General features: G+C 48.8%; 2 protein-coding genes across 4 annotated transcripts in view; one reads left to right on the top strand and one right to left on the bottom strand.

Annotated features, from left to right (window-relative positions):
* Positions 1–4,385, bottom strand: part of Stox2 (storkhead box 2) — a 243,440-nt gene extending 239,055 nt beyond the window's left edge. For 2 of the 3 annotated variants that reach the window (XM_076553343.1, XM_015998235.3), the window contains exon 1: positions 3,464–4,385. In XM_076553343.1, the coding sequence (XP_076409458.1) occupies positions 3,464–3,833 (370 nt within the window). In that variant the 5' untranslated portion in view covers positions 3,834–4,385. Of the gene's footprint in view, positions 1–2,939; positions 3,072–3,463 lie in introns of those variants that run through there. The other variant, XM_076553347.1, reaches the window with a different exon arrangement.
* LOC143269030 (uncharacterized) lies at positions 1,492–3,466 on the top strand. The gene is made up of 2 exons (XM_076553348.1): positions 1,492–1,571; positions 2,511–3,466. Exon 2 carries the CDS (start codon positions 2,958–2,960, stop codon positions 3,282–3,284), a length of 327 nt encoding a protein of 108 aa, XP_076409463.1. The 5' UTR covers positions 1,492–1,571; positions 2,511–2,957; the 3' UTR covers positions 3,285–3,466.
* Positions 4,386–13,832: the final 9,447 nt, after the last annotated feature.

Raw genomic sequence — 13,832 nt, 5'->3', positions numbered from 1 at the left:
CAAAGCTGGACTCCGCTGACCCCAGGGAACCTCTCCTGCCTGCTAACAAAGCTGATGTCTCTTCTAGCTCACCCAAAACACACAACAAAAGCCCTCACAGCACCTCCAAATGCTCAATTCCCCCAGTCGGAATCCCAACCCCCAAGCTGCATGCCTTATCAGTCCGTGTATCTTCAGGAAATGACAAGAGATTGGCACTGGGAAACCCCAGGAAACATGTACGGGACTTAATGGAACACGTTTTACAGAACAATTTTAAAACATGGTATGCATGTTTGAAATTCTCAGTCAGTTAAAAATAATTACTAGTTTCTTGCCCCCATGTGTATATCCCCTTGGGAGGGCATCCTAGAAATAAAAAGTGACCTTTTTTGTCCTATTTGCGCACTGTAGGATATTTCCAAGAAGATACAGGTAGGTGATTTCTAAGTGGTGGATTTGAATATGCCAAATTAAAACGACTTGCCCTTTGAGTTTACTTAATTCCCTCCTTTTGGGTTGATCCTGTAATCACCACTTCAGTGTCCAACCTTCCCCGGAAAATTTTACAGCTGGTTAGAACCATGTACTTTTGGAATTACAGACACCAAAACGCTTGCTTTTTTCCAGTGGGGCTATTTCCCACTCCTTTCCAGCAAGCTATGAAATAAACTATGAATGGATGGGCTAGCCTCCACTGTAGTGCAACAGAGCCAGATAAAGGCTCCTGGGTAACGTGTTTGCGGCCTCTGCTCCGGGGTGGTGCACTAGCCCAGGAGACTTCCGTCGTCTAAGACAAGCAACAAAGCATTCCTTTCTATCCTTCACTGGGAGAACCTGAGAGAACAAGTTCACCACAAGTTCGCCGTCCCCGGTGGGATCTAAGGGACCATCTAGAAATGATCCCTTGTATGAACGTCATTATCTACAGTAAGAACAAGAAAACGTGAGCCAGCGCTTGGCTGTAAGTTACTTCGGAACCCCATCTCGTTCAAGATCAGCAAGTAGGAATATAAGGCTTCCTACAAGGCTCATTGGTGTCCTATGGCTGATCCACATCCATAAAGCAATTAAAAGATCACAAAAGAGCATAAAAGTCTCCAACAAAGATGCGTAAGTCCAACTACAAAGGCCAGTTGGAAGACCAACGCAAGGCATGTATTAGCATTAAGATATACACGAAAAAAATTGATAACTAAAACTGAAGTATCATAGACAGTGGTTGCTTCCAGATCTTGAATATAAATTAGGTAAGTACCAGGGCGTTCCTAAGATGTCAATCATACTTTTCAAAATAAAGTGTCAGCTGGGCTGCCTCTGGACATCCACTTATCATGTGAGTCTCTGTCTTTTTTGTATTTTGATTTGTCGACAGTAACATTGTGATTGAGAAGGAAAGGCAGTGAGTGGGTCTCCAGGAGCTCCAAGAAAGTGAGGAGGCCCTTCCACCGACACTGGAGTTCCATTAGAGAATTTCACAGTACCTAAGAATCTCTCCATCATTGTAACCACCGTTACTAAGGAGAAAGTGAAGTGTCAGCAGAGATTTTGACCGCAGGGGCAGTTCAAAAGGCAGGTGCCACCAGCAGCAGGTACCACCCCTGCTCTCCTTTCTGAGTGCCTCCCCTTTGAAGAGGAAGCCTCTGGCTTCCTCCAATGACGCCTGCAGTAGCCACAGCAGACTCCCATCAGGGGGAGGTCAGCCTGTGACAGGTCGAGATTTGATCAGGTTAAGACAATAACCAAGCAGCTTCGGTAATGAATTTGGAACCTTTCAATTTTGCCAATGTGCTTCTCTTTGCTTAATACGACAGATCACTAATTCCTGTTTGTAAATACTCATAAAACAAAAAATATGGACATGCTGAAATGTTTACAAATGAAACTAACTATGTTGGCATTCGTGAGGTAGCAAAACTGGAAGAGCGGGGTGGAAGGGGGTTCAGATGAAAAGAATACAGAGGCCCACGTTAAACTTGGGAGTTGTATGGTGGGTGCATGAGGTTCGAGCCATTATTTTTACATTGCATTGTATTGTACATAGATGAAGTTTCCCAAATTAAAAAAAAACAAAAGCCTGAGGTCAAGTTTCAAAGGAAACTATCAAAATACTGTAGAAAAGCCTTGAGGGTGCTCAAACATGGGGACAATGATCCCCCCCCCCCAAGCGTTCAAGTCTAGCAGGGAGGCCAGCCCTCAGAGGCGCTAATCGCGGCCCCTTGAGTAAGGCAGGCAGCAATAATTACAGGGGCTGAACGGGGGAGGGGGGAGCAGAGGGGGAGAGAGAGAGAGATCTTCGACACGCAGCAAGAAGCAAGCTTTCACGAGCTTTCTATCTACTCAATTCAAAGGAGTGTTTGCAAAAACAAACCTCTGCTACGCGAAAATAGACAACACACAGCAAAATAAATTTTTAAAAACGCTATAAATTTACCATCCGCATAGAAAACACATTAGCAGGTAAAAGCTAAGCCTTCACGGGAGGCGCAGGGACCCCACAAGGCCGCTTTACAGGCTTTTTTCCTTTACAGTTTGAACTTTTGACCTCCTTCCAAAATGTCATAAAAGAATTTTTTAAGCCCTGGAACTAGAAAGAATGCTTTCTTCGTCGAATCGTTTCATAAAACATCTCTATGTGCTGTGTTTGCTCGTAGCCACCGGGCTCAAGGTCCAAAACTAAAAAGTATTCTAAGCGCGAGGTTGCCGGGGATTAAGAAAAACACGTTAAATAGAACCGAAATAAAAACACAAGTCAAGGCAACGCTGAGCGGCGACCACAAAAACCCCTCTCCAGCTACCTCCGCTCACTGTTTTCTTTTCTCCCTCGCCACCAGCAAACGAAAAGCTCAAACTTTGTCCCTGGCTCCTCTCTGCTGTCTTTTTTTTTTCCCCTCCGCCTTCAGTCACACGACGCTCTTTGGAAGCTGCACCACAAGCAAAACATTTCAGAAGAAACGTACCTTTTGTCTGGTACGGAAATGCGGTTGGACGAGAACGGCGCCAACACACCTGAGCTGAGCGACGCGCCCCCCGAGGTCGCCACCCTGGGAAGGGATGTCGCGGGGACCGAGGTGCCGCCGAAGGGCAGGCCGCGTAGACCTGATGCTGCGGGGATCCCGACTCTCCTCACCTTCCCTCCGCCTGGCTCGCACTCCCCAGGCCCACGGGGCGCGGAAAAGCTGACACTCGTAGCCCCGACCCGCGCGCACCGCCGAGCCGCCGCGCCGCCTACCTGGCCAGCCCCAGGCACCGCCCCGCGGGGCGCGCCACCGACGCCGCCAGGAGGTTCCGCGGGCCGCCCGTGACGCGGGTGGCTAAAGTGCCCAGAAGTCCCCCGTTCCCGCGCTCCTCGAGCCCCTCCCCGACCGGGATGCGCGCGAGGATCCTGGGACCCCCGGGAACTCGCACCTAAGCGCCGGCTCAGCACCCCCGGAGCCCCGGACAGGGCGGGGACCCCGCAGCCCGACGGGGCGGCGACACTCACCCAGGCAGCGGATCTGGAAGCCGGATGGGGGTCGCAGCGCCCTGCGCGTCCAGCCCTCGCGCAGCGCCTCGAGATGCTCCTCCTTGCCCTGAATCAGCAGGACCTGCTCGTCGATCCAGCCCAGGAAAAACGTCTCGGCCACCGCGGCCGTGACCTTCTTGTTCCAGAAGTGTTGCATGTTCTCCGCTTTGAAATCGGCGAAGATCTCGTAGCCGATGTGGTGTCGGGCGAGCTGCCGGGGTTGGGTCGGGGCTGGGGGCGAAGGCTGAACCGCCCCGGGCTTCTCCTCGGCGGAGCTGTCGGCTGGGCCCAGGACGATGGCCAGAGAGTGCGGCGCGATCTGTAGAAACTTCTCCATGTTACCAGGCATTGGCCGCGCGGTCCGCGCTCACCGATGCCACCGCTGCGCGACGCTAGAGGGAACCGGCGCGGGAGAGACCGTGGCTGTGGGACGAGCGGAGAGCGTCGGGGTCTTGCCCGGAGTTAGGGGTCCGCGCCTTTCCCCGCCCGCCGCGCCCCGCGGGGGGCACCGCGGTCCCCAAGGCTCAGCCCGCGCGAGGGCGCAGCAGGTCGCCGCGCGGTCGTGGAGGGAAGGGACAGCGACGCTGAGCTCTCTGCCCCCAAAGTCCCGCGCCAGTTACCTGCAGCTCCGGGCCACCCTCCGGGCACCGCTCATTTTCCAGCCGCGGCACCCTCGCTTCCCTTGGCACCGGGCAGCCCCAGCGGGGGCGGAGACCCGGAGGAGGGGTGCCGAGGGGGCGGGCAGTTTCCCGCGATCCGGGGTATTCCCTTGACTCGACCCGGCTGGGAGGAATTCCAAAGAGGTCGGTCCCGGAGACCGTAGAGGTGGCGAGGTTGGCTGGGAGAGTTGAGTTTGAGCGCCCGGCTCCGGGCAGATCCGGAGCGGGGGAGGGGGGGACGCGCGGCGCCACTTGGAAGGCACCGATTCCGGAGCTGCGAATGTCGCTCCGCCCCACGCTCCACCCCCGCCCCCACCTCCCACCTCCCCTCCGAAACAAGTGGATTCGCTGGCTGGTTAATGCACCCTTGGAAGTCGCTTTTTCAAAAACCTAGTCAACCACGAAAAAATTGTCATCAGTCCCTCCTCCCAACTCCCGTGGACCCTTCCCTCTGCTGTCTCCAGTCTGCGTGCGAGCCTACCCTGGAAGAAACCCAGCGATTCCCGGGGTTAGCTCTGCAGTGGGAACGGTCATTATTACGCCTTTGGAAAAACTTTAACCTCGTTTCTATGCAAAGTTCTAGCTACAGAGGCGATTGCCATAAGAAGCGATAGGGTGTAGTGATTGTCCAACTTGAGCGTGCAACAAGATCACTAGGAACACTCGTTAAAATCCAGATAGTGGCCACGAGATGGCTCAGCAGATAAAGGCGTTTGCTGCCAAGTCAGACTGTTTGAGTTTTATCCCCGGAACCCACAGGGTGGGAGGAGAGAACTGACGCTCGAAATGTGTTCTCTGACAACCAGCGAAGGCGCGAAACCACACATACACACACACACACACACACACACACACACACACACACACACACACGTGCATGCACGTTGTTTTTATTATTATCATCATCATCATCATCATTATTATTTAATAGATAATTAGGCACCATTCCTAGGGTCTAACTCAAAAGGTTGAGGCAGTGCGAAGTAGAGAATCTTATTCGTTGGTCATTTTTTTAAAATTCTTAATCACATTTTTTTTTTAATTTTGTGTGGATGAGCACGCAAGGGGAAATCAAAAGACAGCCTGTGCTCACGACCAAGTCTGGGGTGTGTGGATTGAACTTTATCCACTAAGCCATCACGTTGCCTCTTTATTCATAATCTCTAAGGAATGTCTGGGCACTGCTGTTACTGGTTCTGGACCACCCTTTTTAAAAACACTGACTTAGGGAAAAAAAATACTCAGATGATGTGTGTGTGTGGAGGGGGGTAGTGTCAATTCAACTGTTTGCCGATGGCTTCCAGATAGTCTAAAGTCACAAAAGTCACACACAAAAGCACACACTTTAGTCGGACTGAAGGGCAACCTTGGGAACCTCACTGAGCCTGGGTTTCCCATGTGTCGAATAGGAGTTGGGTCCTGCTTTGGCCCTCTTGCCTGAGAAAGGAATCCAGAAAGGGGGTGGAGCCGACTGTTTCTGCATTCAGCCTGGTTCCCAGACTCCAGGTGCTCCTTGGACATCAACCCACCCTCTGTCGTGGACAGACTGCAGCTGGAGCTTCACGTTGTGCCCCCAGAATTTCCCACTGCCTGGCGAGACCTGTGATTTTCTTGCCTGGATGTTAATGCTGCTCTCTCAGCCTCAATGTGCCACACTCTGTTCTCTGGGCCCCAGTCTGGGTAATGGGAACTGGAAAACAAAAGACAAACAGAAGGCGCGCTTGAGACAGTATTCTTGCTGTGCATTTCTGCCTTTATTATTATTGCTTTGCATGGCTTCAGACAAAGTGGCAAGAACTGTACAAAAAAAATAAAAATAAAAAGACTTATTGTCTTCACCCAGATTCCAGAACCGTTACGATTCTATTATCTCCCCATATACCCAACTTTTTTTTCCTAAACTTTTTAAAATTTCTCTATTATTGCTGTTTTATTCTTTTTTTGTTTTGTTTTATTATTAAGAATTTTTCTGGGGTTGGGGATTTAGCTCAGTGGTAGAGTGCTTGCCTAGCAAGCACAAGGCCCTGGATTTGGTCCTCAGCTCTGAAAAAAAAAAAAAAAAAAAAAAAAAAAGAATTTTTCTATTTCTGTTTCTATTCATTTTACACACCAACCACAGATTCCCCATCTCCTCCCTCCTCCCACCCTCCAGCCTTCCTCCCCACCCCCATTCCCACCTCCTCCAAGGCAAGGTCTCCCACGGGGAGTCAGCAGAGCTTGGTACAGTCAGCTGAGGCAGGTCCAAGCCCCTCCTCCCTGCACCAAGGCTGCACAAGGTGTCCCACCATAGGTACTGGGCTCCAAAAAGCCAGCTCATGCACCAGGGATGGGTCCCAATCCCACTGCCTGGGGCCCCCTAAACAGTTCAAGCTAAACAACTGTCTCGCCTATCCAGAGGGTCTAGTCCAGTTCCATGGAAGCTCCACAGCTATTGGTCCACAGTTCATGCGTTTCCACTAGTTTGTCTGGCCGTCTCTGTACATTTTTCCATCATGATCTCGGTGTGCCTTGTTCATAGAATCCCTCCCCTCTCTCATCGATTGGACCCCTGGTTTGAAATATTTTATGCTTTGTAAGTAGCAAATATCCTCTTAAGATTTCTTTTTAACTGGGTGTGAGAGTGCCTTGTGTGAGTATGCACATGTAAGTGCGGGTGCCCACAGAGACCAGAAAAGGGTTTCAGAGTCCCTGGAGTTTGAGTTAACAGGCAGTTGGGAGTTGCCTGTTGTGAATTCTGGGAATCCAACTGGGCCTTTGCAAAAGCAGTCCACATCCCTGCAGCCCTTAAAGCATCTTTTGTTTAAAAAAAAAAAATCTACTTGCTGGGCAGTGGTGGTGCACGCCTTTAACCCAGCCCTCCAGGAGTCAGAGGCAGGCGGATCTACAGAGGTCTACAGAGTGAGTTCTAGGACAGCCAGGGCTACACAGAGAAACCTTGTCTCATAAACCACAACAATAACAACAACAAGATCTACTTACATGTATGAGTACTTGCCTGCATGTATGCATGCACATCATAAGGATGCCTAGTGCCACAGAGATCAGAAAATGGAATCAGCTCCCTGCAACTAGAGGTTTTTTTTTTTTAAGATTTATTTATTTATTATGTATACAATATTCTGCCTGCATGTATCTCTGCAGGCCAGAAGAGGGTCCCAGATCTCATTACAGATGGTTGTGAGCCACCATGTGGTTGCTGGGAATTGAACTCGGGACCTTTGAAAGAACAAGCAGTGCTCTTAACCTATGAGCCATCTCTCCACCCCCCCCCCCTGCAACTGGAGTTACAAATGGCTGTGAGCATACAGATGCTGAACTCAGGTCCTCCACAGGAGCAGCACACACTGACCACTGAGCCATCTCTCCAGCCCCTCCACAAGTGTCTTTTTGAAAGACCCTTTAAGACTGTATAAATATCACATGGCTGCTCCTCCAATTTTTCCAATTTTTCAACGTGGGCTATTGATTGCAGCCTGGTTTGTGATGTGATTGCTAAGGTCTGGTGTTGGTTTATCCCAGCATCCCTTCTTGCACTGTTAGTGTTCTTCTGGACCAGCATGCTTCCCTTTCTCCTCTGTTGAGTCTACACCCGTGGGGACAGGGCATTCTTAATTTAATCAGGAGATTATAAGACTTAACCATCATTACATCTCATACTCAGCACAAAGTGAGGCCCAAAGAATCCTCTACAGCTGGCTGGCTCCAGTGCCCTGATAACGAACCTATCGTTCTCTGAGTACTTCCTTACGTTCTGACATTTCAAGACATTCCAGGATCTTTCTGCTCCAGCCAAGGAACCAGCCACTTTTCCAAGGAGTGCTGCTTCTTTTTATTTTATTTTTTTTAAGAATTAATTTTTTAAAAAAGATTTATCATTTATTTATTTATGCATATGAGTACTTTATTTACACGTATGCCTGCATGACAGACGAGGGCATCAGATCTCATTATCGATGGTTGCGGGCCACCATGCCGGCTGCTTCTTTTTTTTTGTTTGTTTGTTTTTTGTTTTTTTTGTTTTTTTCAAGACAGGGTTTCTCTGTGTAGCTTTGGAGCCTTTCCTGGAGCTCACTTGGTAGCCCAGGCTGGCCTCGAACTCACAGAGATCCTTCTGGCTCTGCCTCCCGAGTGCTGGGATTAAAGGCGTGCACCACCACCACCCGGCTGGTTGCTTCTTTTTAATGGAGACTGATATCTAGGAACCAACATCTTGCTAACAAATGCACTCATCGCTATTGAGATGACATTTGTCTTCAGCTAGTCCACCCCGCAAGATACCCCCCACCCCGCCCCCACTTTATGCTATATTGCTTTCTCCTTTCTCTGTGCTGCGGCAGTAGTGGGGGAGGGGTCACTCAAATCGTTGGTGTGAAGTGGGATCCATGATAGGTGAGGGATCTGGGGCGCATGACCTCTCTGAAATGAAGAGCTGCTGTTACAAGAAGGGGGACATTGGCTAAGGTGCCTGACACCTGCTGGGGTGCAACAGGAACATCCATTGCCACCCTCTCTAGTCTTGAACATGTCATGCACCTGTTCCTATTGTCACTGGGATAGGATGTTATCACAAACATTGTCGCATCTTGCTTTTCTAAAAGTGTATTACCGTAGGAATGCAGGGACCTGAAAAGGTCACCTGGACACATTTTCCTTATGGTGAGAGGCTCCCTTCCAGAACTTTCTTAAGTGACTGCTGCTCACACAGGGCCATCCCGAGATCCAGCCTTTTCAAACTAGTGTGCTAGGCACAGACATCGTGTGTCTGAGTGGGGTCTCCATCACTGCTTCCCTGACCCTTGGTCATGAAACCCCTCAAAAGTTGCTCATCAGCATCCTGACTATTTCTCAGGCCTCTCTACAGATAAGTACTTCGAGATGCCCAAGCAAAGCATGTTCTGTGATTTAGGACTTGGTCCTCCTTTGCCTTCTATTGCTGTGCTAAACGCCATGACCAAAAGCAACTTGGGGAGAAAAGAGTTTATTTCCTCTTACAGCTTGTTCTCCGTCATGGAAAGAAGTCAGAGCAGGGACTCGGGGCAGGAACCTGGAGGCAGGAACTGAAGCAGAGGCCATGGACGAGTGCCGCTTACTGCCTTGCTGTCTACACCCACTTACTTTTTCTCGGAACCCAAGAACACCAGTCCATGGTGGTACCCCTCCCACATCAATCACTAATCAAGAATTGCCTACGGGCCAATCGGATGGAAGCATTTTCTCAGTTGAGATTCCCTCTTCCCAGAGGTCCCTGGCTTTTGTCAAGTTGACAAAAAATGAACCAGCACAGGCTTCTCAGCCCAAGGACGCTGTTGCTCACCTTGTTTGGAAGCCACTATGCCTGTGCCCAGAGGTCATGCTCCATATCAAGTTTATTTCCTTGATGTTTGCTGTTGTTCATTTGGTGGGGCTTGGGGTTTGGGGTTTTGTTTTGTTTTGTTTTTCAGGAGGGTATTTTGTTTTGTTTTTTGTTTTTGTTTTTGTTTTGTTTTGTTTGTTTGTTTTGAGAGGGTCTCACTATGACTATCCTGGCTAGCCTGGAACTCACTCTGTAGACCAGGCTGGCCTCGAACACACAGAGATCTGCCTGCCTCTGCCTCCCTAGTGTCGGGATTAAAGGCGTGCGCCACAGTGTTTCTTTTCCATGAGTGGTTTTTGAGCAAGCGTATACCGACCCCCATTGTAAGTGTAATGCATGCTTTACCCTAGGAAAGTAAATACTACTTTCAACACATTCTACCTCTCATGTTCTCAACCAGACATTTTCCCTTTTGATCCCCATTTCAAATACCTCCCACCCCAAGGTAAGCTGTTAGGCATTTGTGTGACTAAACGACCTGTTTTAACGATTATCCCAGAGCAACAATAACAAAACAGACATTTTCTGGAATACTCAAAGAACCATGCTGTAAAATAGATGACTCTCGAAAGATCAATTTGATCGTTGAAAAACAAGTAAGAGTTTCTGTACCCTCTTATCTCTATCGCAGCTCTAAGGTGTACAAAGCCATGTTTCAGTCGAGACGGACACTTAATCTTCAGAGAAGAACCCTCTTTCCCAAAACAGATGACTCAGCCTTCAAGGGCTTGGTGAGCCTAACCCACATCCTCTTTTACTTCTTAATCCAGACATCATTAATGGTCTTTCTTCAGTAACAACCCCTCATTCCCTCCCCCCCCCCCCAGGTAATAATGGCATAGTGAAATTTGCTCAGCACAGAAGGGTGTGGAAGGGTTTTTCCATTCTTGTAACTGTCTTTCAAGGAAGCTGCTGACCATTCTCATTATGTTATGGATGGGGAGACTGAGGCACACAGAATGTAAGTAAATTGAACTGCCAAGCAAAAAGGCCATAGAGCTATCTAAACCTACAGTCTAGTTCCATGCTACGCCATGCAGGCTAAAGACCAGTCCCTGGCAGGTAGTCTTCCCAAAGATCCTTCAACAATGCCTCGTGAATGACTTCTGTTTGGCCTCCGTATTCATGATCTGTTACTGCGGTAACAAATTACCTCCAAAGCAGCAGACATCACCCACTGTTGATTGGTCAGGAATCCAGGCCTGGCCTGCCTGAATGCCTCATCTTCCATAGGGCTTCATGCAGCTGAGGCCTCACCTGGGTGTGGATTCACCTCCAGGCCACTCACGTGGTTGTTGGTTGTCGGCAAGGCCTCAGGTCCTGACTCTCTGGAAGTCCTCTCTGCTCCTGGTAGCTCGCACATCTCCCAAGGGTACCAACAGCATGCCAAATGGCTTCCTTGTATCACCCTAAACAGAAGTCACAGTGTTATCTTAGGAGTAATGGTTTCTAAGAAGGCTGTGGATGGTTTCCAAAAAGGCAGTTCTTAAATCCCAGCCCATACTCAAAAGAACTAAACAAGCATATTAATAGAAACAGACAGAGGCCATAGGGGTCTTCCAAGAAGTGTACCACTTAGAAACTGCCTACGGCATTCATAATGTGCTATGAAGAGTTTCCAACTATCCAAACAGTTTACAATGTAGTCATAAATTAAAAGCGTCTTCTATATAAATGCTTGTGCGTTCCAGATACTTAACAAGCTCAGCCATACACATGCAACAGACACCCTACAGAAACTATTTCTTTTCCAAAAACTGATGCCATCTTAGAGAATATGCTATGAGGACCCAATAGCACTAAGATGAAGAGGGTCTCTGGGGTCCTAATTCCATCACTGCCCCCATTATTATCAACCCCACTAACATGGAGGGGAGGTCACAGCAGCAGGTGCTTCAGCCAGCTCATGAGAGTAAAGAAACAGAGAGCAAGGGGTGAAGAGTGTTAGGGTTGAGGTCTCTTTTCCCACTTCTAGAAACCGGACCCTGAAGCTAGGTCTTCCTGCATCAGTAAATGTCTTGTTTAAGACAAGCCCCCCCACCCCCCCGCTGCCCCCCCAGGCATCTCTCCGAACATAACCACCATAGTAAGGAATTGCTTCCTTCCCTAGATGTCCTACCTATGATCTTTATGCAGACCCTAGCAGCCATGAGAGTTCCTAGTCATTTTCCAAGAGAGAGTATTTAACACTTATCAAATGTTTGTTTCATCCTTATAAAAATCTGTAAGGAATTGTAAAGAACACTTGCTATTCTAGTGTTCCAAGCAGAGACATGAGCTTCTCAGGGGTCATTTGCTCCAGGTCACACAATGGATACTGGATCAAACCAAGATCCCAACTCAGGCTTCCTCAACATGCGATGCTGGATTCCAAAAGAACTGAAAACTCACTAGAGAAACCACTGTTGGATTATTTACAGAAAATTCTCATGCCGATTGCTGGGGGAAAAAAATGTTCTGGAAGAAGGCGAAAGAAGTCCTCGGAAACATAATCCTAGAGTCCCCAGAGCATCATTAGACCTCAGGGAGAGCATTCACCTCTGTTCTCACGTCCGCAGTTCAGGGTGCGTGGGCTTCTGATAAAAAGACATGGTGAACGAAACCCGCCAAGACCTCTCGCCGCCTGCAGTCAGCTGCAGTCTTGCTGGAAAAGTTTATCCGTTGCTCCTTGTCCACGGTGCTCGAACAGAAGCCCAAACTAATCAACACTCAGGGAGGCGCATTCGGGTCACGTGCCTTCAGTTTGGAATTCATGGTGCCGGCCGATGGCCTTTTCTAAAGATGGCTGCCGTGCTATCTCCTGTTCACATGCACCTCTGTGACAAAACCTCACCACCACCACCACCACCCCCCAAGAGGTAAAGCCTATCTCGTTCCCCCTCTTGACTCTGCTCAGACGCTGTGATTTCCTTAGCCAACAGAGTAGAGCAGAGGGCATACTGTCCCAGATCTGGGCACGGGTCTGGTTGCTTCCCTGGTTCCCACTCATATCTCTCCTTAGGAGGGGGCTACCCTGGAACCAGTACGAGACTATCACGTGAGGACGCTCAAACCGGTCACAAGGATCTGGCGTTTAGACGGAGCAGTGCGGGCTGCCCCCCGGCTGTCGCCACCGTAGGCTGGGCACTGTACTCGTGAGTACAGAAGCCATTCCAGCCCCAGCAGGCACCTCGTATAGAACGGGGGCCCTAGACTGATAACCCCACTGAGCTCTCCCGTGTGCCTCCAGCTAGCCCAGCCCAGCTGAAGCTCTAGTTTTGGAGGAGAAGAGTTGAGCCATCCCCACTGTGTCCTGCCTAGATTCCTTTTTACAGAATCATGATCGTAATGAAGTAGTGGCCATTATGTATCACAAAGTCTATGATGCCTGGTTTCATAGAAATATATCACTAGGGGGAGGGAGGCAATAGCTCAGACAGGAAAATGCTGCCATGTATGAGGAACTCAGTTTGGATCCCTAGAACCCACGTTAAAAAGCCGGGTGCCGTGATGCATGCCTGTGATCCCAATCGTGTTAAGAAGGGGGACAGAGACAGGAAGAACCATGGAAGCTCATAGACCAGCTAACCTGCTCTGCATGGTGAAATCCTAACCAGTGAGAGACCCTGTGTCCAACCAAAGAAAGACGGCACCCGAGGAACAACACCCAAGGTTGTCCTCTGATGACACACGCCCTGTGCATGCTGGCACCGGCACCCACCCACACACTCACACACAAAGAACTAGACCACGGAACACTTGCTTTTGCAATCCGTACGTATTTCATGTCGAGCTATAATTTATGCAAATCTCGGCAGGAAATAGTATTTCAATGATACATTAATTATGGCATCTATGAAAAGTCCATTTTAATAAAGAAAAAGTTGGTGTATGCTATTGCTTTTATGGCATAAGTGTTTTGAATCTGAACACCTAAGTCTGTGCTTCCAAGTGGCATTTGAGTCTGTGTCAAAAACAACATCGTCCAAACAAATAACTCGCTAAAATCTTACCCTAGTGTCTTAGTCACCTAACCACAAAAATAAATTCTAACAGTTTGTCTCCCTTAAACCTACCAATGACACAACCTCCCTCAAAATCTTGTGTGGGTTTTTAAAACAAAATTAAGATTTCCTTATTTTATTATGCATGTGAATGTTGTGCCTGCATACATGCATGTGCACCATAGGTATGTGGAGGTCAGATAAGGGAGTCAGATCTCCTCCAACTGTAGTTTGGGATGGTTATTAAGCACCATTTGGATGCAAGGAACTGAACCTGGGTTCTCTGGAAAAGCAACAAGTGCTTCTCATCGCAAATTGTTTTTAATAGGGGGTCTTTTTTGTTTGCCCGACAT

Source organism: Peromyscus maniculatus, chromosome 17 (genome assembly GCF_049852395.1).
Source record: "Peromyscus maniculatus bairdii isolate BWxNUB_F1_BW_parent chromosome 17, HU_Pman_BW_mat_3.1, whole genome shotgun sequence".
Classification (NCBI taxonomy): domain Eukaryota; kingdom Metazoa; phylum Chordata; class Mammalia; order Rodentia; family Cricetidae; genus Peromyscus; species Peromyscus maniculatus.
This window is presented reverse-complemented; position numbering and strand designations above follow the sequence as displayed.